The sequence below is a fragment of the Hypanus sabinus genome, chromosome 17, assembly GCF_030144855.1.
Source record: "Hypanus sabinus isolate sHypSab1 chromosome 17, sHypSab1.hap1, whole genome shotgun sequence".
In the NCBI taxonomy this organism is placed as follows: domain Eukaryota; kingdom Metazoa; phylum Chordata; class Chondrichthyes; order Myliobatiformes; family Dasyatidae; genus Hypanus; species Hypanus sabinus.
This window is the reverse complement of record NC_082722.1, coordinates 31005075-31032485: the sequence shown is the minus strand read 5'-3', so window position 1 is coordinate 31032485 and position 27411 is coordinate 31005075. Positions and strand designations below refer to the sequence as shown.

Sequence of the window (27411 nt, the reverse complement as noted above, 5' to 3'; positions counted from 1 at the left end):
AAATAAATGGGATCATTCCTTTCTCTTCAATCAAACATAATGTTATTACATTGTTGAAGGCAGTGAGATGTAGCTAAGTTCTGAGAGCATCACTTAAAACACATTCAATGCTAGTAACAACGGATTCTGTTTTTCATTCATTTACTATAACGTTGAATGTTTGTGTGTTTTATTAAATGTAAATCCGTTACCCACCTCTTGCCCATACTGGTTGCCAGCAGATTCTGTTCCTCCTCTATTTGGAGGGACATCGTAAATCTCCTGCAGAGTACCCGGAGGGTTTCTAGATGGAAGGACGTCGTATTCATCTTGTTCCATCTGTGGAGGTGTGTCATAAACATAAACTCCTCCAACTCTGGTTGGAAGGACTACCTGGAAAGACAAGGAGAAGTAGCTCAGTTCCTAGTTCCAGTAGGATTCAGCAAGCGCTCTGTCCTGATACTGGCTAATTAACATTGTCCAGATTCTCTGTGACACGCCCTTGTCTGGCTGATGGCCATCGGATTCTCATCTCCATGCTCAAATGTTTTTTTTGGGAATAGCCAGGGATGAGTGCTTTACGTGAATCATTGACAACGTAAGCCAGGAGTGTCACAGGTGTCAGCCATGATGACTGTGACACATAAGCTGGATCCAAATAAGTGTTTCAGTCCCGTAATCAATTTATTACTTATTAAAATAGACAGAACTCGTTGGTGTATCACTGCATGGGAAGTATTAACAGCACAGTTTCTAATGCGGGAGTATGCAAACTGATCTCCTAGATTCACTTCCCAACAAGATAGGTAACCTCACCGAACACAGTGACTTGTATGAGCAAACACGAGGAAATCTGCAGATGCTGGAAATTCAAACAACAACACACACAAAATGCTGGTGGAACACAGCAGGCCAGGCAGCATCTATAGGGAGAAGGGCTGTCGACGTTTTGGGCCGAGACCCTTCGTCTGGACTAAACCGAAAGGAAAGATAGTAAGAGATTTGAAAGTAGTGCGGAAATTTCGCATTTCCTCCTCCCCCCACTACTTTCAAATCTCTTACTATCTTTCCTTTCGGTTAGTCCTGACGAAGGGTCTCGGCCCAAAACGTCGACAGCCCTTCTCCCTATAGATGCTGCCTGGCCTGCTGTGTTCCACCAGCATTTTGTGTGTGTTGTGACTTGTATGAAATTCAGCTTGGGAACAAGCTTACAGCAGGCACATTAAAGGCCGAGGTGCTAAGTGGCAACTTGCGGGCGTTGTATAAACACTCAGTACAACAACACAATAAACAGCTCATCCTCAGAGCAGGTACAATAGTGGAGAATCTGTGGAGACCATCTGCAAACCACGTCTTCCTTCAGTGGTACTGGTTATTTTCAGTTGCTTCTTTACGTTGACCAAGAATCCCTACTTAGAGAATCGATGATATAATCCAGGCTGGACACTCCAAGTACTGCTGGACTTCCCTTCTCTGGCCGAGATGCTGCTCCAAAGCCCTGCCTGCCCTCTTTCAGGTGAATGTCTAAGAACCAAGAAACTTATCTTCACTGCCTGGCACATCTGTCATGCTCCAGGCCCAATCTAGCCATGTGTTGGTGTACCCGAAGAGTGACTTCTACCTTTTCCACTAATTCTGGAGGTTAGTTAACTTTTGTGCTGATAAAGACATGAAAAATTGATCAATTCTTGTATTTTTGGGTCCAGCGTGAATCTTCCATTGAAATTGAGGTCAATATTTCCCCCTCAGAGCCGATGATCTTGTTATTATGAGACTCCTGTTCATGCCACTTTAGTGACAGAATCGTACAGCGTGGAAATAGGCCTTGTTGGCCCAAACAGCCCATGCTGACCAACAGCAAGTCTATCCAGGCCGACCGTGGATAAGTCATGCACAAACTGATTCCTTGCAGACGTGACTTCACATCAAAGCACTCCACTGGCTATTGGGGTCATGAGCAACACTGCACAAAAGGAAGTCTTTTAGACGGATCCATGCACTTGAAATAAACGTCAAGCGATTTTAGAAATGTGTGTGCCCTTTTCCCACGAACTGTCGGGCTGATACAGACCGTGGATCGTGGTTGTGCTGACAACAACGTCTTGGCAAGGATCAGGCCGGAATGAGGCAGTCCAAAAGCCAGTTAATGAAATCCATCTGCCCCACGTGCGGGTTGGTTGCCTGGGCTGTGCAGGAACATTGCCCAGGACGAAATAATACCACCAGAAGAAAGGAGCTGCAGGAAGCAGTGTCCTCATCTATCTGTTCCAAGAGAAAACCAGCTGCTGACTTGAGATTTCAGCAGATCCTGAAAATGTAATGGAGCTTCCTTCCCAAACTATCAATTATACCAACAATCCAATGAATGACAAATACTATGGCCCTTTCAAATGCAGTCTGTTAGGTTTAGTCAAAAACTGCTGGAATCCAATTTGTTTCTATTATTCATAATAGTCTGGAAAAGTATTTTCTACACAATGGGGACAAAAGGAAGAGCATAACACATATATAGCAGATGTAGGAGGGCAGGGTTAGACTGGTCATGGAGGGGTCAAAGGGCCCAAACTGTGCAGATAATAGATTATTAGAGTCCCTTGGCAGTCCCATAACTCAATTATTTGAAAAAAACCTAGCTTGGTGTGCACAGCACTCTCACCTTGGGATAAGAAAATACTCCATGCTACTTATTTAGAGATGAGCCCTTCGAGCTGTGTCACTCCAGCAACCCGCAATTAAACCTGGCCTAATCACGGGACTGTTCACAATGACCAATTCACCTACCCGGTACAGCTGTGGGAGGAAACCGGAGCAGCTGGGAAAACCCACGCACTCCACAGGAGAACGTACACAGACTCCTTACACAGGACGCTAGGATTGAATTCCGAACTCGAAAACCCCGAGGATAACACCGTCACACTAACATGCTATTATTTTGAGGAAAATCAGTCATTTTCCCCTGGTGCCAGCCAGTACTATCCTTCAACCAGAATCATTAAAACAGGTGATCTGATTTTTCTTGTGTGAGTGGGCCTTGCCACTGTACTTCCTATGTAACAAAACTCCACGTATTGTTGGCGGATGCAATGGTTAAACTGTTGGACTTAGTAACTAGCGCTGTGATTAACAATCTCAAAATTAAAGTTCAAGTACCACCTTCACAACCATGGAATCTATATTGTTAAGAAAGTGCAATTTAAAAGAGAATGGCTATTCTTGTTAACAATGCCCTCAAAACTGCTGATTGTTGTAAAAACCCACCTGTTCACTCATGTCCTGCCTCGGAGGGAATCTGCCTCCTTTATCTGGTCTGGCCTATATCCGAGTCCAGGCACACTAGTGCAGTTAACTTAAGTGGCGCTGCAAGCCTCTGTGTCCGATTATTTCTCACTTATTCACACTTCCTTACAACAGGGGGCCATTCAGCCATCGGGTTTATGACAGATCTCAGAGCACAACCACAAACCTCGTCTCCCACCAGCCCCTCCTTTTCTCCCTTCAGCTTATCCCCACTTCCTGATCCGTCAACTGAGCCTCCTCTCACCCCACTACACCCGGGGCACACTACTGCAGCCAGCTATTCGACCGGCCTGTCCTCAGGAGGTGGGAGGAAAGTGGAGCACCTGGGGGGAAATGCAGAAAACCGACACGGCTCACCGACACCACGGTACCAGCCGCTAAAAGATCAAATGCCGGCCTTATTTCTACACAGCAACCAGCCCTCCCCTCAAACGAAAATCCGGATTATTTAAAATGCTTCAACCACGCTCCGTTATCCGTGAAGAACTATGAGGCAAACTGGTGCCAGGCAAAGCAATGACTAAATGCACATCACTTACAATAAATTAGAACCATTAGTGTTAGCATACGCTTACAGTAATCCTTTAACATCAGTTAACATCCTGATTTCTTTAAGTGCTCCACGCTCAGAATAAATTACGAATATCTGTAACAGTACGTGGCACCAGAATTGAGTAACAATAGCAGGACAGAGGGTAAAGAACTGGCATCTCAGAACAAAAGTCCAAGCCTCATTTGAAGTTATCAGCACCAGGAATGAACAGAGTTCTACCAGGCACATTAAGCCTCGTTTTAAAAGCGGTCGCTGCACGACAGGCAAGGTGTGCAGGAGGCCCCAGCATGCCCCAGTTAATTTTATTCAGCCCTAGCCTCCCAGATTAATTAGGCTCAGTCACTCACTGCTTTAAAAATAAAAACCGTGGGGTGTGTTCTGCCACCGCAAGGCACCTCCTGGGGTCGGATGAAACTGCTGGTGTTGGCGCAAATGGAAAGCTACTGCAGAGACACAGCTGCTGGTCGGATCCTGCCAGGAGACTCTGCACGTTGTAGCTGCAGACGCAGGGCCAAAGCCGGCTGCGAGAAATGCATCGTTTCTTGTGGAAGGGTGCGTGGGTGTGGGAGCTAAAGCGTGCCTCGGGCTAGGTGCCAGTAATGCAGACCAGCAACATTTAAGCAAATGTGTAACGGAACTGATGGAAGGGGGAAGGTGAAAGGAAACAATTGTATTCAATCTCCGATTTGCACACTCAGGATTAAACCCATGATGGGGTTAGTCTTCCTGGTGAGAGAGGGATGGATGCCTGATGTTCTGCCTAAATTAATGAGCATTAGTTAGGTAGGACACCACTACTCTGCCTGTACAATATACAATAGCCCTGGGTTAGGGGCCAGAAAATATGGTTCGATACCCAAGTCGTTAGAATTTAGTCACTTTACTGGTTGGTACACCAATCAACTGCCTTCACAGGAGAAAATCTTGCAATCCATGGGAACTCACTGCTGCACACAAAACGGAGAACCTCTAACTCAATGCACAACGTGGAAGTGCAAATAGACGCGAGGGGTTCAATGGCCTTTCCTACGTTGTCAGGAACCATGGTAAAAGTGTGAGGTGTTGGCAGCAGCAAAGGAAGGAATGACCAGATGTACTGGGCTCAGGTAGATGGGGTTGAGTTTGCCCTGTCTAACCCGGGAACTGGAATATTATTGTCACACATTCGAGATCACTGAAAAGTTCATCTTGAATACCGAAGGCAATGGTGAAGCAACCCCAAGATGAAATGTCACATTCTTGGCTGCGACATAAAGGACACGACTTCATAAAGATCCGATTATTACACAGTGCATTGAGGTAGAACAAGTTAAAACAATAACAATGGAGAATAAAGAGTAATTGATGCATAGTGCAGTGCAGGTAAACAAGGTGCAAGATCATAATCAGGTAGATTACGGGGTCAAGAGTCCAATTTATATACTGGAGAACTATTAAACAGCGTTATAGAAGCAGGTAGAAACGGTCTTTGAGCCTGCTGGTTTGTTCTTTCAGGCTTTTGTATCTTTTGCTGAATGGAAGAGAGGGGAAGAGAGAATTCCAGGGTGGGAGGGATCTTTGCTGCCTGCTTCACTGATGAGGTGAGAAGTATAAACAGAGTCCAAAGAGGGGAGGCTGGTTTCCATGATGTGCTGAGCCACAGCTCCACAGTTTCTTGCAGTCGCATGCAGAGCAATTGCCATACCAAGCACATAAAATATTCTACAGATGCTGGAAATCCAGAGTAGTGCACGCAAAATGCTGGAAGAACTCAGTGGGTCAAGCAACATCTATGGAGAGGAATAAACAGCCGATGCTCCAGATCGAGACCCTTCACCATGACTCAGCCCAAGACACTAACCGTTTATTCCTCCCCATAGATGCTGCCTGACCGGCTGAGTTTCTCCACCTTTTTCTGTGTGTTGCCATACCAAATCATTATTCTTGCAGATAAGATGCTTTCCGTGATGCATTAATAAAAAAAAAATCGGTAAGGGTCTGGCAGATACAAAACGTATCTTTTTTCCAAGGGTTTTATTGGAAATAGCCTGGGCTGTGAACATGGAAGAGAAAGTCACTGAAGCCCCCAAGATGAAATGTCACACCCTACACTGTGACATAAAGAACATGATGTAATTTGCACAACTTGTGAAGATCCAGGTCAAAGACACAGTCAACACAAAGAGCAGAGGAATACCAAAGTTGCATAAAATCGTAGGACAAACTGCATTTTGCAACTGCCGGCCCAGCTTTAAATCTTATTTGAAAACCTGTTGTTGTCATTATGAAGAGCGCCTAAGACTGTACAGACCAACAAGAATGAACCTCTATTTTTAAGCCACTTGTGGCACTGAGGGAGGGGGTTGAGTTACTTGACAAATCACTTGATTTGCACACGTCTAAACCATGTTCTGCAGTAGGTTCCCAGACAACCCAGCAAGCGACTTGTGCTTCTTCCAGACTAAAAATAGATCCAAGGAACAGCTAGAATTCTTGTAAGAAAAATAGTAACACGCTGAGATAATTTTAGTGCTTCCTGGCCTGACTGAGGCACTTCGCTACAGAGGCCAGAGCAGGGGGCTTTGCAAGATGCTTTGAATGTTAAGGAATCTTTCAGGTTTTTGTTCCACTGTATTCACGGCTGGCTGTAGAATGAAAACATCCATAATGGAAATCTGGTAGCAGAGGGATTGGTTTCACTGTAGCCACGACGTGAGAAATGGTAGGTTGCTTTGGACACCATGAGGAGGTGGAAGGTGGGGATTGGTCCTGTGGGCCAAGCCACTAAATTAGAGTTAATTAATATAAATCCGAGGTCGAATCTCATGGGTGAAAAGGCCAGTGATTACGTTTCGTTATGAGAATAGCTAGCGTGCTTTGCTCCACATTACCATTCGTAAAATAAAGTCTAATGATGACAATTTGTGACGGCATCTTTTCTATCGAACGCTAACTGTCTTGATCCACTGCAGTTGGTGTGGTGAAGTTGCTCTCATTGGTCAAGGGGAGGGAAGATCTCAATGCAGTGATGATGAATGGCCAATGTGTGTTGTTCCTGGAGCTTCTTTCAGGAACTGCAGAAGAAATATCTCCTGCAGCAGAAGACTTTGCATACATTAAGGATTCTATTGAACTTTGCCTGGGAGTAATCTGGTACCTGTAGAAACATCCATGCCAGTAAGCCACTTTGTTACAGCTGTTGCAACGAATGACCAAAATAAATAAGACAGGGACATGAATCAGTTAGGGGCACAACCAGCAGACAATTTTTAAGGGAGACTTAGAACGTACATTCGGTGGCCATTTTATCAGATACCTCCTGTATGTAATAAAGTCACCATGTTCATGGTCTCCTGCTGCTGTAGCCCATTCACTTCAAAGTTCAAGATGCCCATATGCTGTGCATTCAGAGATGCACTTCCACACACCACTGTTCGTAATGTGTGGTTATCAGAGTTACTGACGCCTTCCTATACTTTCAATCTGTCTAGACATTTTCCTCTGACCTAGCTCTTTAACAAGGTGACTCTGCCCACAGGACTGCTGCTCAATAGGTGTTTTTTAAATTCTTTTTCACACCATACTCTGTAAACTCTGGAGACTGTTGTGTGTGAAAATCCCAAAGATCTGCAGTTTCTGAAATACTCAAACCACCCCGACTGCCACCAGCAATCATTCCAAGTTCAAGGACACTTTGGTCACATTTCTTCCCCCGTCCTGATGTTTAGTCTGAACAACTGAACCTCTTGACTATATTTGCATACTTTTAAGCATTGAAATGCTGCTACGTGAATGGCCAATTAGAAAGTTGCATTAACGAGCAGGTGCACAGGTGTACCTAATAAAGAGGCTACTGAGTGTAGAACATAGAACATTAGAGCATAGTACAGGCCCTTCGGCCCACAGTGTTGTGGCAACCTTTTAACCTATTCTAAGAGCAATCTAATCATCTATGAGTCCATCTAAGAGTTTCTTAAATGCCTCTAATGCATCTTCCTCTAAAGCCACTCTTTGCAGGGTGTTCCACACACTCACCACTGTGTAACAAAACTTAACTCCAACAATCCCCCCTGCACTTTCCAATAATCACCTTGAAATTATGCCCCTCTGTATAAGCCATTTCCACCCTATGAATAAAATAGGGCTAACCCCTCAATCAATCTATGCCTATTATCATTTTGTACACCCTTACCAAGACAGCTCTCATAATGCGCTGAGTTTGTGAAGGGTATAATTTAAACTTCTCTTTTTAACAGACAGAGAAGAGGATTTCACGGGCTGCCTCTGCACACATTCCTCAGACCACTCCTTATTTCTATAGGTGCTCCCAAACAGTCTCAATATTAATTCAGCCAACCAACACAAACTCAGTTCCTGGGGAGAAAAAAAGGCTGGCTGTTCTATGCTAGAGGGATCTTAACTTTTTTTTAACAAAATCAATATGGGGTTAATAACTCAGATGTGCGTTGTCTGTAAACTTTGACATAGTTTGCTATAATAGAGTTTATTGTTTTCAGCAGATATTAGAAATCAATTGGGTTTTGTTATACATGTGGACAATGCGACCTTGATCAGTACTTTTAATCTTTGCTCTGCACTACAAAACCACACTGTGTTCCTATTGTCCTTGTTGCTGTAACTAATGACTGAAGCCAGAATGGCTGAACTTGTTACATATTGGCAGTACTGCTCAATGTGACTACTTGGTCATATAAGATCTTTCTCCGTTATAATTGGGCATATTGGATCATATCTTCTGCCCAGCTGAAGGGGCCTAGCTTTCAGCTGATGAGCTGGAAATAATGCAAACTGTCTGTGAACATACTGGATGTCAGAGTGTTTGCACTGCAGTTCCCACAGTGGCCTCCTTCATTAATTTACTTTATCCCAAATAGCTCACTAAATTCAAAAACAAAATAATGTTGTTATGTGAAAAAAATACATATTAAAGGCTTTGGAAAACTTTAGTTTGAACTACAATACTGCTGCGTATGCAGGCTGCAGTAAACAGCTGGGAGGCAGCTTTTCAACCCGAAGGGGCGAAAGCAAGCTAATCTGTTTAGATTTTCCGAGAGGAGCCTTGTTCAGACTGGTTCAAAGCTCCAGACACCACTGCAGTTTTTACGCCACTAATTACAAAGAGCCTTGCATCTCCCTGGTTTTTAACTTCAAGGTAAAACGTAGACATGAGTTAGCAAGTGACTAAACCTTCATGCCAGCAACTGGCTAAGTTCAGAAAACTGGAAACCACATCACAATATTGCTGCATTTAATTTTAGTTACTGAGCTTTGGTGCCAAGAAGAATGACAGCAGGAATATTGGGCACAGTTGGCAGAACTATTGGTGTCCTTCAATCCGAAGAAATTGCTATTGGACCACAAGTTCAGTACCAAAGATTTAAGGCAGTGTTGTTTTCATGAACCCAGATATGACATGTCCATAACAAGGATCCATGTGTGACGCGGTATTTTTGTACATTTCTATTAAAAACTGGAATTTCTAAAATTGGCTTAAGATAAAAAATCATACGCAATGTGATTTCAGCAATCCCCAGAACTACTAATATATTAATTGGATGGTTACAGGTTCTCTCATGTCTGTATAGGGCCTCTTGACTGCAATTCTTCTAGAATTAAATTCATAAATACACATAATGTGATGCATTTAACGCAGCAAATCATACATTAAACTTTATAAAATATTTATATTTCTGCTGCCACCAATCCACACTCAGTGGCCACATTATTAGTGACCTCCTGTATCTAATAAAGTGGCCACAAAGTGTATGTTTGTGGTCTTCAGCTGCTGTAGCCTATCCATTTCAAGGTTTGATGTGTTGTGTGTTGAAAGATGCTCCTTTCCCCACCACTGTTATTTGAGTTACTGTCGCATTCCTTTTAGCTTGACCCAGTCTGGCCATTCTCACCCGACTTCTCGCCTTAATGGCATTTCCACCACTGCTGCTCACTGGATGCTTTTTGTTTCTCACACCATGCTCGGTAAACTCTCGAGACTGTTGTGCGTGGAAGTCCCACAAGATCAGCAGTTTCTGCTATACACAACCATTAACAATTATTCCACAGTCAGAATCACTTAGATGATATACTTCCCTACTCTGGACAACAGCTGAAACATAGAAACATAGAAAATAGGTGCAGGAGTAGGCCATTCGGCCCTTCGAGCCTGTACCACCATTCAGTATGATCATGGCTGATCATCCAACTCAGAACCCTGTACCTGCTTTCTCTCCATACCCCCTGATCCCTTTAGCCACAAGGGCCATATCTAACTTCCTCTTAAGTATAGCCAATGAACCAGCCTCAACTGTTCCCTGTGGAAGAGAATTCCACAGATTCACCACTCTCTGTGTGAAGAAGTTTTTCCTCATCTCGGTCCTAAAAGGCTTCCCCTTTATCCTTAAACTGTGACCCCTTGTTCTGGACTTCCCCAACATTGGAAAGAATCTTCCTGCATCTAGCCTGTCCAATCCCTTTAGAATTTTATACGCTTCAATAAGATCCCCCCTCAATCTTCTAAATTCCAGTGAGTATAAGCCTAGTCGATCCAGTCTTTCTTCATATGAAAGTCCTGCCATCCAAGGAATCAATCTGGTGAACCTTCTTTGTACTCCTTCTATGGCAAGAATGTCTTTCCTCAGATTAGGGGACCAAAACTGCACACAATACTCTAGGTGTGGACTCACCAAGGCCTTGTACAACTACAGTAGAACCTCCCTGCTCCTGTACTCAAATCCTTTTGCTATGAATGCCAACATACCATTTGCCTTTTTCACCGCCTGCTGTACTCGCATGCCCACCTTCAATGACTGGTGTACAATGACACCCAGGTCTCGTTGCACCTCCCCTTTTCCTAATCGGCCACCATTCAGATAATAATCTGTTTTCCTGTTCTTTTCCTGTTCCTGAATCTCTTCGCCATGTCTGTATGCTTTTATGCATTGAGTTGCTGCCACATGATTGGCTGATTAGATATTTCTGTCTTCCACACATCAGAGATATTTATCAGGAGTGCTGCAGATGCAGTGCCATTAGCATTATCAATGATCCTTCCATCTGCCCAACATCTCTCTGACCCTCTACCATCAGGTAGGAGATACTGCAGCAGTAACACCAGAACCGTTAAGATGGGAAACGGTTTCTTTCCCAAGGCTGTAAGACTATTGAACTCCCAATAACATCCAGGCATCATCATGTATGAAGCACCATTAAGCCTTATACTGGTTACTTACGGTGTGTCGTCAATGCAATTTATTATTTGATCATTTATTTCTGGTAAGATTATTATGTGTTGCATGTGTGTGAGTTATACCTACTGTGTTGTACACCTTGGTCCAGAGGAATATTGTTTCAGGATACACATATACTGTTGAATGACAATAAATCGAACTGGAACTTAATTTAACCAGTAGGTGTATTGGTGTAGCTAATAAAGTGGCCACTGACTGTAACTACTCAGTTTTGGCCCCACAGTGAAACTGGAACGTATCACTACTACAGGACAGAATCCCCAAGCTGGTTTCAACCTTGATTGCATTAGCAATCTTCACAATCATTACTCTCACCTCAATCCAATACAAATTTGAATGGTGTCCATTCCAGAATCGATTTGCAACTTAGACAGCAAGTTTCACAGTTTGTCAGTAAATTAATATATAAAGCTATCCTAGGCTCTCGCGAGCTGAGAACTGCAGCAATGAGTGACAAATCTACTAAATCAGCTCTGCATTCACATTAATGTGATCCTCCTCCCGTTTTTATTCATCGAAATCTACTGTTATTTTTTCCCTGATGAGCTTGGCCCGCCTGCCTTTAGTGCATCAAAATTATTGACCTCAACTGCTCCCTATAGTAATGAGTTCCATATTCTCCCCATTCTTTTGGCTGAACACTTCTCTTCTCGATTTTCTGTTGGATGGCTTGATGACGGATGTACCGATGCTTTTCTCCACCAGTAGATACGTGCCTTTTTTCTCCCAATCAAAACCTTTCATTGTTTTAAATGCCTCGATTAGGTCAGCTCTTAGCCTTATAGCTTTCTAAGAGAAAGGATGCCATTTATTCTTTCTTGATGCACTTCTCAAAATCTCTGCATCATCACCAATTACTCTATAGCGTTTCCTGGGATACAGCAACCATAACTTTAACACAATAGTCTAACTGAAGTCCAGTTACAGTTTACACTGTGAGCACAACTTCCTGTCACTTTTCAGTTCTCTCAGGGATAATGGAGATCAGTGACAGGCCGAGACTAGAGAAAATAAATGTTCTCAGCTCAAAGCAGAAAATGGTAACAGGGAATTTTAAGAGAGACTCAAATTTATCAGTGATTTCGAATGACTCTCTTTTCAGTGGCCTGAAGATTAATAAGCAAAGGTAAAATTACTGACAGAAGAACCAGCAGAGATGAGAGGAGAATTTATTTCATGTGAAAGGCAGTTACAAACTGGAATTCATTGCTCAAAAGGAGGCTGGCAGCAGATTCAATTGTGACTTTCAAAAGGACAAACGTAACAACAAATTCAGAGGTAAAAGGTAGCAGGGAAGTGGAACCAACCAGCTGTTGGTATGTTGGGCCAAATGGCCACTCTGCATCTAGGCTAAAACAAGAAGATGGATTATACTCAATTCATTGTCTGTACTCTGAGGGCTTGAAATCTGAAGCCTCTACTTTTTTTTATATATATAAATCAAGTAAACCAAGCTGTCATTTGAGATGGGTAGCCTGTGCTTAAAGTTTTTTTTAAATGGACTGTGATAGAGGATTGCTTTAGCCTTGTTAAAGTGACAACCATTATTCAAAGTTTGTAGCCTGAAACCATGGCAGGACCTCAAGGCAGCACAACAAATAGCGTTGCAACGACGAGGACGGATGTAAATACTGAGAGACTTGACAGCCTAATTTGACAGCTCAAACATCTGGGTGTCTTGTCAACCTCAAACATCCTCACGGTGGTCCAATCCACAAAGCCAACCTTGTGTCGTTTGTTCCTGTGTAGAATAAATGATTAGATAGTGCTATCAGTCATTCCTGTTACACTACAATGAATAAATGTATCTGAATTGTCACACAGTACAGAATGCTAACTACTCCCGATACGCTGATGTTTAACCAAGTTTTACAGTGTGCAACCTCAACTTACACTGGCGTTGTTTCAAGTTTTATTTCCTGCCGCTGTTACTTTAATAATCACACACTGCTGTTGCAAATTTATGCAGCGTCTTTATGAAGTAAAATCAGTAACAATATTTGACACAAAGCCACAAAAGAAGGTGGGGGGAGGGGGCTGGGGCTGGTATTAGGATAGATAACCAAAACTGTCTTAAGCTTTTACATGCAAACATCTCAACATGGCGGCACCTCCAGTACAAAACAGGCACATGCAGTGGGTATGGGTACCCTTATTATGTGAATAATCTGACTGACATAACCAGTAAGTTTGATCTGGATTGTTAAGGTCACTCATTATTCAACTACCTACTTTCCTGATTGCTTAGAGCTAACTACAACACACAAGGCCTTGCTCAAGATGAAGGTAACAGCTACTGTGTATAATAATATATTCCTTGTAGCAACAGCAGGTGACGTGGCTCATCTGAGAATTCTGATCAAACCAGTGAGTTCCCCGCAAACTATTCTCTTGTGCAATGTCAATAATACCCCACCAATTCTCTCTCACCCATTTATGCTAGGCTTCATTTACAGTAGCCAATTAGCCTACCTACCTTAAACCTAAAATAGGTACAATCTTTGTAAATGGCTGTCATACACTACGTAAGGGTCAACAATGGATTTGCAAGGAAAGCAAGAGAGGCATTTCAACTTTGAAGCCCAGTTTTGCCTCATGAGCACAATCATAGGATGAGAATAACATATCTAAAATACAAACTATATGTATCAGTGCACCCAATAGAAATTAATGTTTCTTTTATGCACCCAACCTCCTCCTCTAATACTGATCAGGAGTTGGGTTAATATACTGGCACTGAGGAAGTCAAACAGCCATTTGAATCCAAAGTTTGCTCACAGCAGGAGTGGATTTTCTAAAGAGTGTGACATTTTCAGCAAGGGCTTTTATCACTCCATGTTACTAAATTGGTAGTGATTTGAAATTATAATTTACAATTTCTGACACAGAATTTTAGATAGTTTCCTGTTTAACATTATTTTAAGCGAATTAGCATAGCCTTTGACTTTGGTGTGAAATAATTTTAGAGTCTGATTGGGTCTAATAACTCACTCACGTGCCCAGTGACCATTCAAAGATCATTTAGAATGTCACACTCAAACATGGTACATTCAAATAAGATTTAAAAGGCAGGTGTCTGCAGATAGATATAAACACAATAAGTTCAAGAAAAAGAGCAGCCAAAACCAAGTCCACAGCACTAGACAACACCTCCAGTCATCCTTCCTCAGCCTCCTTCCTGTTGGGCTGATTGCTCAATGCAGTCTAGGGGAAGGAAGGCAATTAGCAACACTTCTAAGAGATCCAGAAAACAAGCACACTAAACTCAAGGGAAGAAAACTCTACTTGGGTCTGGATCTGTACTGATCCAGGTGCATATTTTATGCTATCCTAATACGTTGGCCTCTTCTACCTCTTGAACATTTGTTCTGGGCCCCACCAATTTGACAAACTAAAACTTAACATTACTGATCAAAGCATTCTCATCTTCCTCCCTCTTTTGGCTTAAGGTTCCATTGCCCATGGGCCAACTCACACCATGCCGCACATGCACAATTCATATCTTGCACCATAACCTACTTTGGCTCCTAGTTTAACAATGCCTCAGTTCAAAATTCTCACTTTTTGGAAATCCCTCTTGAAATCTCATCTTCCCTGGCTCCCTGTCCTAGTTCTGACATATTCCACCTTCAAATGCCTGTGGTCTGAAAATTTCCCTCCCTGAATATCAGTCTCTCTGTCTCCCCACCCCCCCAACAACTAATTAAACTCCACCTCCTTAACCAAGCTGTTGCTCTTCTGTTCCGTCCTTATATCCCCACGTTGAAGTCAACATTAAGTTACGTTTGATAACACTTTAAAGAAACTTTTATTAAGCCAAGGACACAATACATAGAGATCTGTACACGTTGGAAATCTAAAACAGAAACAGAAAATGCTGAAAACACTCAGAAGGTCAGGTAGCAGCCAAGTGAGGAGAAACGGGGTCGATGTTTCATTTTAGGAGACTCTTTGACAGAACTGAAAAGACGACAGTGCTCTTTAAGCTGTGTGGAGAGTGGGGGAGGGGCTTTCTCCAATGGGTTAAAACCAGAATTACCACAGGGATACGGTTACCTGGTGAATGAGTGAATAGGAGCAGTCAGAGTTGACAGAAACTAGCAAAAAGAACATGGGACGCAAAAAGCAGAGCCAGAGGACTTGCCCGACAGGTCGGGATAGGCACGTCCTCTGGTCCCAGAGTGGAAACAGAGGGCGTAGAAGGAGAAAACTAAACAAAGATGAGCTAATGTTGCAGATGGACGACTGATGCACTGAGAAATCAAGTTACCCAAAGTTGGAAAGTTTAATATTGCTGCAACATCCACAGCTGGGGGGGCGGAATAAACTGCATTCAGTGTTCACCATGACGTCTCATTGCCTTGTGGAACACCTGCATTCATCCACAAGGACGGCTTCCTGTGGCACATTACCCGAGTTCACCATCCGGTGTCACTTTGTCCTCTGGCTCTGTGGCCTGCTGCACTGGCACAGTGGGGCCCAAAACAAGCTTGAGGAGCAGCAACCCATCTTCCGTCTGGGCCACTGACTACGTATTGAACTCTACAACTTCAGGTCATTTAGCTTCTCAGTCTGTATAGTCAGGCTGACCATCCTCGATCAGAATGAAAAATCTGATTACCTAACCTTGTTAGCTCTTTCCCCCCCCCTCCCCTTTTTACCCTCTCTGAGCGTAGAAGATACCCCTCTAGGCACTTCCTGACCTGCTGGGAACGTCCTTCAGCTCAGCGTTACCCAACTCCCATTTTCTGTCCGGCACTTTTTGTTGACCATGGTGACCCCAGTTTTATCCCCATTGTTCCCTACAGCTTTTATGAGCTTCTTTATTCTGCTTTTCCGTTCTGATAAAGAGCCTTTAACTTGACGCATTGACTCAGTTTCTCCTCCCACAGATGTGTCCTGACCTGCTGAGAATCCCCAGCATTTTCTGCTTTTGTTGTGGTACAATAGTTGTGCCAGCATGGAGCCTTCCACGCTGTGTGCTGGCTTTGAGAATCTCACTGTCGAAGGCAGCCATTTTGGACGAAGCTCCATCCAGTGGCAGTGTACAGCAGGGATCTGAATACAAGCTTAGCAGAGCCCGGTGTGAGGCTCACTGTGTCCAAGTGTGCATTCTTGACAGGCAAGGTTGCTCAGTTGAAAAACCAATTTGTAATAAGAGAACTGAGAGCAATCATTCATAGTCAGCCATAGTAGGAAAAGGAGTCTACCAATTGAAGCACGGTAACCGACTGCTCTCAAGATGTGGAGAACTTATTTGTAGCTCTCCTCCATTTCTCGGATTTTCTGGATCAATTACCCTGCTTCTATTGCAAGAAGTTATTGGCGTTTCTGTCTGCTCTGTTCTTTAAGCAGATACTATTCGCCGTTAGTCAACGGTGTCCAGCAGACACTCCAGTCCAACGCATTGACCGATGTTGTATCACAACGTGCCAGGTACAGGTCTGAGCATGCCAGTTCTCTGCATGCCTCTACTCCGCATCTCCAACTTCCTGCTCGCCCCAACCCTAACCCTAACAAAAGGCCAGGAGGAACAGACCACTGGCTCAGCCTATCACAGCAAGGGTATGAAGCACAAGGCAGAGGCAACTCACGTGAGAAGAGGAATAAATTCTAAAGAGGCAAGGGAAACAAGCTTTTTCTCTTGTAAAAAGGCAAGAGGTAACTTACATTTCCTTAATGACCCGAATAGGCACAGTGCCACGTGCTGTGACGGGAAGCACTGTGCGAACAATGATGCCTACCACGTACAACTGGTCATTCTCAACAATTGAAGGGGAAGAAAACTATTCTTTTGCCAATACTTAAAGAAATAATCTGGCAGCACCATGGTATCACCCTTGGAGTTAGTATTTTGTATTTTAATTGAAGCTTTATCTTATGCCAAATTCTCTGTTTAAGCCTTTGGAAAGGTGGCCTACATTTCTAACTGCTCCTTTGATTTTACTTATCTAAGAGAAATGTTTACATGAAAGGAAAATATTGATAGCAGTTATATGGGACCTTTCACAACCTCAGAAAGGCTTTAAGTGATGTACATCCATTGAAATACTTCCTCTGTTGGTTCTGGTACAGGGTCTCAACCCAAAACATTGACATTTCCTTTCCTACCACCTACACTGCTCAGCCCGCGGTGTTCCTCAGCAGATTGTCTTCTGCACGGAGATAACCACATGTTGAAATTAAGTCACCATCAGCTGAGAGAAAGCACCCCAGACAGGACCACTCTCCCTCTGTACCACAATGGGATTTGTGTCCACATCACCTGGATGGACTTGAATTTTACAACTTGGGGGTGGGGGGGCTAGATAGTCTGTAACTGCACCACATCTGACAGCCTCTGAGGTAACAGCCTACCTCAAGCAACCCTTTAAACTTAACCTTACCCAACCATTAATCTTATTGTTCAGAAGGCTACCTTATGCCTTCAGCACTGCTGAATTTCCTAATGCAAATCATTCAACCAAAGGCTTCAAAGAGTCACCACAAACCACTATGAAATATATCTAAACAAATGCCTTCCAATATTCAGGCAAGTTTACTTCTCAAACATTTCCAGATCTTGGTCAAGTGATCTTAGTGGGATTCACTGTCACTGTGCTGTGGATAAAGGGATTGGGTTAGTGTCTTCTTGACATGCCCAAGATTTGTCGAAACGTAGACAGAAAACAGAAACGAAATAACCCTGCACGGGCAAACAGAAAAGATAGGTCTCAATTAAATTAGTATGACTTGCAACCAGCTTTGGCAGTTTTTTGCAAACTACATTGTCACAACAGAACTAAAGGATTCCACGCACAATCTGCGTACATCATATCACAGACATATCTCACTGCTTAATCTGCTAAATCTTCTCTCAGCAGAACGCCAAATGTCCAGGCAATGAAGAGCCCCATAGGTTAAATCTGATGTCACTCTTTTCTGCCATCTCAGCAACTGAAAGCAATTTAATTCGCCGCTTGAAGGAAGCCAAGGTGGCGAGGAGAGTGTTTCACTGCGGGGGGGGGGGGGGTTGCATCTGCACAGCACCACAAAACCAGTCGTTTCTGTGTCTGTGTTCAGTGAGGTCAGTTTAGTAAAGGTTCGGATGTAAATTTCTCTTTTCACACCGCATCTCAAAAAAAAATTCACGGTGGTTCAACAGTAGTCAGAAATGCACAAACCCAAGAGCAATGTGGCATCTTTTCAATGGTAGAACACACAATCGGTGGCGTCACGGAGACGTGAAACAACAGTGCCTTCAGTCACAGGGATAAACCACGGGTGGGACGTGAAGGGCTTCACAATACACTGCTGACATTGACAGTCTAAATTCACTTCACTCTTTCCTCCAAAAACACAAGGATTCAGTCCTGTGGATTTCTCTCCTTTGTACCCTCACGGTGCAGCTCCTTACTCTGGCTTAACAGTCCAGAAATTCTTGGCGTATGCTCAGTCACATTGACCCATCACTGCACGACACACCACTACTAACTGCTGGTGGTAGCTCTGTCAGGGTGACTACCCTGGAGTACACGGGTGGGAGGGAATCAGGTGAACTTGAGGCCACAGCCAGGGCTGCTGAGTCGGGGAAGGGAGATAGGGAGATCTGGGAAGGACGTTATGGAGCAATGGTGGGCTGAGACCTAACCAGTCGTCTCCATCTAGGTGGGGGGGGGGGGGTATATGCCTGCTATAGTACATTGTGTGAGGAAGTTAATCAGGGCTTTTGGGGAGCTGAAAGATCAAGAATCTGGGTTGAGGGAAAGGGACGACCCAGAGTTCGGCTCTCGGTGCAAGGCGGAGGGAGCCTACACTTTACAAACCAAGTTAGGCTGAGAGTAGCAACCCAGGCAGACTTCAGAATCGAAGTGATTAACCTCTCAGCTACACTTGAAACGGAGCTGGGAATGACGTCAGTGTGTATATCCAACAGGGAAATCATCTACGCAAGCACAATTAGTCAGCGCAAGTGCCTGAATAAATTTGTAGAGTGGTGCAATTTGACCTAGAAACCATTATAATTGCTTCCCACTCTGGAATATATATATAAAAAAAATCAATTTTCATGTGTCTGCAGAGCAAGTTTCTGTCACTGAATTTCTAGGTCAGTTTTTTTCTTCCCCAAGATCTGCTTCACTTCTTGCTGGTTTACTATCCCCCCCCCACACCTACGTTCTGCAGCCCACACTGACTCCCCGATGTGCGTCATCCTCCCTCTGATCTTTTCAGTCTCACTGGTGTCAGCACCGTAGTCTTTGACCTTTCACTCTGCCTTCTTCACTATCTCAGGACCCTGGGCATCCTACAAGGGCACGGTGGTACTTAAAAGGCGGCTCTGTCAGTGGATGCTGTCGGCAGCATCCCCCCGTCCTTGGTAGGTTACAGTACAAAGCAGGTGACCTCTGCACCTCCCAAATGTGCTGGCAGCTAATTTATCACAGAAGCTGACAGCAGAGGTCTGAGAATCAATAACAATTCCCTTTATATTAGTCCTCCAAGACGAGTGACGCCTGGCTACACCAAAGCAGCCTTGCGCTTTGAAGGAGACTGTACCTCATTCCCAGAACACAAGTAATCAATGCAAAGGTGCTTTGTGACTGGTTTAACATCTGCCTTTACGTCACTTATTAAAATAGGTGAACTCCCTTTTGTTTTGAAAGAATTGGATAGCAGTTATCTGCTGTAACACAGAACTAATACCTTATGCAGACCAGCACATAAATTTTCAGTACATTTCATCTTCATCTTCCGCACTATAACTATTCTGTGAAATTTGCTGTCATCTTCTTTCTCAAAAAAAAACCCTCATTTCTGCCCCTTCCCCCCCCCAACTCCCTTTTCTCCCCAGTGCCACTGATGTGCTACAACCTTCCAGAATAGGCTTGAATTCCAAGTCTGAAACTATCCAGTGAAGCATTAGTCTCCATCATAAAACCGAAATAGCTTCCAAATGTTGTCACAAACAATATCCTTGCAAATGATGCTATCTGTCTGAAAACCAAGAGAGGATGAAGAACAAAACTCTAAGAAGTGCTAAAATTAAGTGACTGCTCTTGGTTCCTGCTACAAATTCCATCCTTGGTGAATGTCTGAGGGAGAACCAGAATCTCTGACACTCTGGCATCCTGAGTATTGGTTGTCATTATCTGCCCCATCACCAATATCAACTGTTTTACCTTGCATTGTGCTATCCAAGCCTTCTCTCACTGGCTTCAAAAACATTTCCCCAGCTTTTCCAGCCTCTACACTTTACCACTCTAGGCTAGCCTCTCCCACTTCAGTCCCTGTAAACCTGCAATAGCCAAACTCCTGCTGCCTTGTCATATACACACCAATCCACTGTTGCTCCTGGTTATGAAATATCTTTATTTTCAAATTCTCATACTAGTTTCCAAATGTTGCCATGGTCTCATCCCTCCCCATCTCTAACCTTCACCTGTCCTAGCTCCCCAAAGTACCTGTATTCCCAGAAATATATCCTCCTACGAATGCCTGCATTTTATTGTCCCACATCTGGAAGTCAGTATTTGTCCTCCTTTGTGAATTTTTTCAAAGCACATCTCTGACTAAGCTACTCCTTCACTATCTGATGTCGTTCAAGATCAGTCTTTGATTATTAAGTCACTTCACTAAGAGGTGCTACATTATTAAAGTCTGTTAGTCAAGCATGAATTCAGTTAAGGGCAAAAAATAATAATAATTGCAACACATTCATTGTCTTTGTTAATTTAGTGACATCCAAAATTGACTCTTCCAGATGGTCCAAGATCCCTCGGTAACTCCTGACACAATAAAAACAACTTTAGTCGGAGGGAGATCTTCAGCCCTTTAACCCTTCACAGAATCTGACCATTCTGCATTCTGTCCACCATAGTGAAATCTCCCCGCAGGTGTTGCTGAGTCAGACAGTTCCAATGAGACTACTTAATCTAATGACACATCCTGCAATAATCTCTTATTCAATAACCATTCATTTGATGTAATCCTGTTTTACAATAGGTTTAATTACTGCTTCATTAAAGCAGGAATGATAAAGCTCTCTGTGCTTCCACCGACCTTCATGCAATCCATCCATCAGCGTTAGTACCAGAAAATACAATCACATTGTTTGTTCAATCAGAATGGGGTCATGAAGATCTTTGGAGCAGTCTCACTGGACCGAGTCTGGTAGAGAAACTCCTGCTGAGTTCCACTGGAGATCAAAGGTCAGGGTGGTGGACATCCGTGACCGTATGGGCAGATCTCGGGTCCTTGCCCAAGGTTTCCGCCATAGAGTCTCTTGTGGGCCGTACCGCCTCCTTTTTGAATAACCTAGACACTAGTTTCTCCCTTGAGGCAGGATAGAAAACAGGAGACTGAGAGTTCCAGCAACAGCAGGAATCCCTTCTTACTGAAGCCATGGTTTAGAGGGAGTAAACACCTCACAACCGGGCAGCTCATCCGCAGATGCATGCAACACCTCTTCCAGTTAACGAGGCAGTTTCCCATGCTGGTGCACGGCAGCAGGAAGATCACCCAGTGGATTGACCCTCAGGTTTCATTTCAGCCCAGGCCCAGGTGGGCCTCATCACCCCAGGAGCAGGACGACCAAGCTTCATTTGACATCCCTATGCTTGGCTCTACAGAGTCACTCAAAAACAACTGGAAAAATCTGGTTTATTCGTCATTACCCATATTTAGAGACGCAAAGACCAATTCCAGCATTCTCATTTCCAAACCAGCTGATACCAGCCAGTGTAGTACAGCACTGACACCTTCCCAAATCTGTCATGATCAGAAATTTAATTATATTGATGATTTATTTATTTTAGTCTGATGTCCTGAAATGCCTAGTAATATAATCTGACACCTTCCGAAGTATTGCTGGAAGGATTCTTAAAGGCTGTCTCGATCTGAGGCTGAACTCTCATTTACGTTGAATAACAAGGAATTCCAGCACAGGAGTGGAGCAGGAAGAATCAGAGACGTTATTATGCCTGTAGATCTGTAACATTACCAATCTGACAGGAGAGTAAGCATTCTTCCAATACCAGAAATCAAAAGCAAGATCAAGGCATCTGAACTAAGAATCGGTCTTCTTACTATTCTTTTTACATACACATACACACACAAACAAACAAAATCCATAAAAAGTACTATGCCATCAAGACACAGTAACAATCCAGAGTGTTTGCAGGATCATACAGAACATCATTTCTTACGGACAGGATGTCACATGTCTGTACAGTGTGAATGTAATAAAGCAGCGGAACTGAATTGTAAACAGTTAATGTCAATAAAGCATGGAACAAGCTAATAGATACATAGGAGTTTTATCCAGCAAAGCACAGTTACAATCTAGAGGACGTGCAAGGTCATGTCCAACACAATCTATTGTTGTGTATTTAATATTGCAGTAATATTGTAAATATATTGTTTGGTTATGCATTCTTAGTCATTTAAATAACTAATTACAGGTTTGAATAGCATAAGTCATCACGGTACAAAGTCATATGTGGGTGCCTCACAAAAAGTAAAAATAAAACCAGGTTCCTGTCTATTTCCTTCAATTAGTTTCATATCGAATACATAACAGTAGCAATGAGGAAGTTTTAAACAAACCTGAAATTACTACGTATAGTAGTCTTTTTTTTTAATGTTCACGTTTTAAAAGGCGCAGCACACTTTCTTCACAGGAGGAGAAGATGTTTGAGTTTTTAAAAAGGCAGGAAACAGATGAAATTCAGGAGTTCATAGACAGTGAGTACCAGCTGATAATAAAAATAAATTTAAAGAAAAACAGAAATGGCTGACTGCATCAGAAAGGTAGGCTTGATAACACAAGAGATAACTGGATATTACAAAATCACAAGTTGAGCAGTATTATAAAGAAAATGAAAAACAAGTGCCAATTTTGCTGAGTACATTGGGCCTAAGGGCATACAGTTGGCTTACAGGTTTAACTGCTCCAAACAAACCAGCCTATATGAGCTTTGCTGATATCAGGAAAGTAATACAGCGACATCTAGAACCAAAACCATTGTTGATTGTAAAATGCTTTAGGTTCCATGAGCAGAATCAAAAGGAAGGGGAGTCCATTTCAATTGGTGTGGATGAATTGAAGAGATTGTCTGCGCATTCATTCTCAGTTCAGCGATGGGATTAATGATGCACTGAGAGAACACTTAGTTTGTGGAATCTTACAAGAAAGGATTCAAAAGCAGCTCCTGACTGAATCACAACTTCCCTTTAAAAGAGCAATTGAAATAGATGCATCAGTGGAATCAGCAGGCAGAATCACATTGAGCAGCAGTCAGGAATGAAAGTGAGCGTGAACACAATTGCAAAGTCTAAAGAAAAAACTGGCCTTGCTAACCAAATTGTGTTACTGCTGTGGCAAGGGTTCACATACACCAGACAAATGCTGATTTAAACGCAATACTTGCAGGAAAAGCAACAGAGTGAGACACATACAAAGGGAATGTTGGGCAGGCAAAAATAAATGGACTGCACAAGGAAGAGAAAAAGAAAAAAACTGAAGATGTAGTTTCAAAAAAGAGTGCTAATCTACATGCTGTTGATGAAGAATCTGATAATGATGAGAGTGATACAGGACTGAGTAGCCTTGAGACTTACACTGTGAAAACTAACAATACACAAGCAATATACCAGAAGCGACCAGCAAATTAATTAAAATTAAATTGGACACTGGCTTGCCTCAAGAATAATTTGAACAACATTTCAAAGATACTGAAGCCTGCAGATATCCATCTAAGAACTTAGGCAGGAGAAAAGATAACTCCTATGGGAATAACATTGATAACAATAAAATACAATAACGAACAAGCTACATTGGGTCTGTATGTGGTAAAAACAGGAGGGCCAGCATTATGGGTCATGATTGGCTGAGACAACTACAACTTGATCGGAGATCCATCCACCATTTGCATGCCACATCCCTGCAATAGAGTCAACTGAAAGCAAATTACGAAAGGTACTGGATGATGCCACAGCAGTAGTCAAGAGTGGCAATTGAAAGCTTAAACATTTCAAGGGTAAAAAAGTGTTAAATAGAAATGCCACACCAAGTTTTACAAAGCCTGTCTCGTTCCTTATACCAACTGATAAAGTAGACAGTGAGCTAGATTGTATGGAGGCAGAAGGAAATCTTTCCAAGATTGAGTAGAGCCCAAAGGCAATGTCAGTAGTCCCAGTAGCCAAGAGGGATGGTCTGCCAGGATCTGTGATGACTTTAAGGTCACCATCAACCCAGTACTGATATTATATCAATTCCCTCTGCCCAGGATAGAGGGCATCTTTGCAAACTTTTCTGAAGGAAAACACTTCAGCAAAGTGGACTTAGCTGAGGCTTACCTACCGATGGAGATGGAAGAAGAGTTCACTCACAAAGGGCTTTATTGCTACAATAGGCTGATCTTTGAAGCAGCATCTGCACCTGTGCTCTAGTGGAAAGCAATGGACCAGGTGCTACAAGGCTTCCCAGGCAATCAGTGTGTTATCTGGATGACATCATTGTTACCAGTGAGGATGACAAGAGACATCTCCGATGTCTGAAGACCATGTCAAAAAGATCAGAAAATTATGGGCTCAGAGCACAATGCAAAAGTGTGTATTCTTTAAACCAAGCATCACTTACTGTGGTCACACCACTGACACATGAGCAAGTGATCTGAGAAAATTCAAACAGTGGTGGATATCCTAAGACAAAAAGATGTGTCACAGTTGCAGTACTTTTTAGGATTTGTCAATTACTATAATGGGTTCCTGAAAAACCTGGCTACTGTGCTCCACCTCTTGAGCTCGTTACTAAAGATTGGGAAGAAATGGCAACGGACACAGCAGGGTGAGGTGGCTTTCCAAAAGGCAAAGGAAGCTTGACTGTGCCACCTCACCTTATGTTAGAGGCGTAGTCACATCACGTCATGACTGATGAAAGTGAACGTCCCATAGCCTTTGCATTACATTCCCTTACCGCCGCAGAGAAAAATTACATACAGATTGACAGGGAGGCCTTGAGTCAGAATTGAGCTAGAAAGCATTTCAACCAATACAATTATGGGAGAGAATTTACCCTCGTTACTGATCATCAATCACTGGTATCAATTTTCAATCCACAGAAAGGTGTCCCACTAACAGAAGCAGCAAGAATGCAGAGATGGGCTCTGCTTCTTGGAGGACACAAGACTGAATTTAAGAGGTCAACTCTTGAATGCCGATGGATTGTCCCGTTTACGTCTGCAAAAGGAAATACTTGGAAAACCTAATGCAAATCGAATGTCTCCCTATCACAGCACAGATGGTCCAAAGAGAAACCAGAAAGGACCCCACACTGTCTCAGGACTACACAGCAATTGAAATGGCTGGAGTGCGCGGCAGAAATCCCAGTTCACCCGTTTTTACAAGAGTTAGGTTGAGACTGACCTTGACGAGGGTTACCTACATGAGGATTGAGAGACTGAGAGTTGTACTATCCAAGCTGAAAGCTTAAGTAATGGAGGGGCTACCTGCCAGTCATCTAGGCATGATCAAAATGAAAGTGTTGGCTTGAAGCTTTGTCTGGTGGCCTGGGACTGAGCAGCTTGCCGTGCACTGTTCAGAATACCAGCACGTCCAGAAGTAAGGAGTCCAGAGCTGACAGAATCACTCTCTACAACCCCAGAGCCAACTCCTAGAACACCGCACAGAAGGCCCCAGAACCTGAGATTGTTTCACAGACACAAGTCTCACCTGCAAAGCAGAGTGATCCCCCCCCCCACCCCCCGGTCAGGAAAAACATAATTCCACTAGAGTAAGGAATCCTCCACAGCAATTAAATCTTTAGGCCTGAATGGGTCAATTTAAAATCTACTATGCTGTGGATGTCCATATAGTAGTTGTATTATATAGTATACTGTAAATGCATATGTATATATACAATATTGAGTTGGGAGTTTATAGCTAAGCAGGGAGAACTGTTGTGTATTTAATATTTCAGTAAAATTTGAGTAATGTTATAAATATATTATTTGATTAAGCATTCTTGTTCTTTCAAATAATTCATTTGGGGCTATATGTAAAAGTACAGGCACTTCTCTAAGAGTGAAAATGAAATGTACATGTTCTCCTGGGCCCCTGTCTCTTTCTTTCAATTAGTTTTACGCTCTAGAATTACAAACACCTATCCCTTTACTTCTCTGGTGCCATCAGTTGACATCATGCAGTGAATTCTGGGATTGGGGTCACAGCATTTTCTGCTCGCAAAGAAAGGCATTTCTCAAAAGCACTGCCGCCAGAATGGGACATGACAGAAGGGCCAAGTGGTTTATTTCGGCAGCCTACAACGTTCACCATTACATCAACAGCCAACTAATTAAATCGATGCTGCTGTGCCTTCAGATGTAGCACCTAATACAACTGACTAACAGGGACTGCCCAGTGTTTTATAAAAAAGCAGGTACAATCACCCGGATAAAGACTCGGTGAAATTTTGTGTGGGAGTATGCACCCAGAAGGTCAGATGGGCCTGAACGAGCTGATGAAGAACAGTGCCCCAATGCACGACCATGGAAGCTTCCATACTTACAGCCAGATAGCTGTCAGGAGTTACCTCTGAAGATACGAGTGCAGATTACAAATCCTGCACCAGTACAGGATTCGTAATCCGGATGCATACTCCCACACAACTGTTCACTCTCCCAGCCAATCTTAGCAGGGTAGAAACCGCAATTTCTAGGACTCTTCTTCATGCAAAGCTGTCTGATGTTGTGAACACACTTTCTCTATTTGCATCATCAGCACCATGAAAAATTTCACTGAGTCTTTATCCGGGTGATTGTACCTGCTTTCTTATAAAACACTGGGCAGTCCCTGTTAGTCAGTTGTATTAGGTGCTACATCTGAAGGCACAGCAGCATCGATTTAATTAGCTGGCTGTTGATGTAATGGTGAACGTTGTAGGCTGCCGAAATAAACCACTTGGCCCTTCTGTCATGTCCCATTCTGGTGGCAGTGCTTTTGAGAAATGCCTTTCTTTGCGAGCAGAAAATGCTGTGACCCCAATCCCAGAATTCACTGCATGATGTCAACTGATGGCCATACTGAGTGAAGACACCAGCATGCCTGGAGCCCAAACAGGCTGGAATTCTGCACTGCTGTAGACCCTCAGTGTGTTCCTATAGCAGCCAGACACGCAATTCTAAATCTTTGATCCATTATTCTGAGACTATGCCCCTTGTACTAGATTCTCCAAAACAAGGGGAAGTCTCTTAGCATCCAACCCTATCAATCTCTCTCAGGAACATCAGTTCCAGTGAGATCACCTCTTATTCCTAATTACTCCAGCAATCATCATTACTTATTCTCCATTAGTGACCA

General features: G+C 43.1%; 1 protein-coding gene across 4 annotated transcripts in view; it reads right to left on the bottom strand.

The window, feature by feature from the left end:
- The window catches only part of bcar1 (BCAR1 scaffold protein, Cas family member), a 243493-nt gene that overhangs the window by 23191 nt on the left and 192891 nt on the right, over nt 1–27411 (bottom strand). For all 4 annotated transcript variants that reach the window (XM_059992793.1, XM_059992792.1, XM_059992790.1 and 1 more), the window contains exon 3: nt 196–372. In XM_059992793.1, coding sequence (XP_059848776.1) covers nt 196–372 — 177 coding nt within the window. The remainder of the gene's footprint in view (nt 1–195; nt 373–27411) is intronic.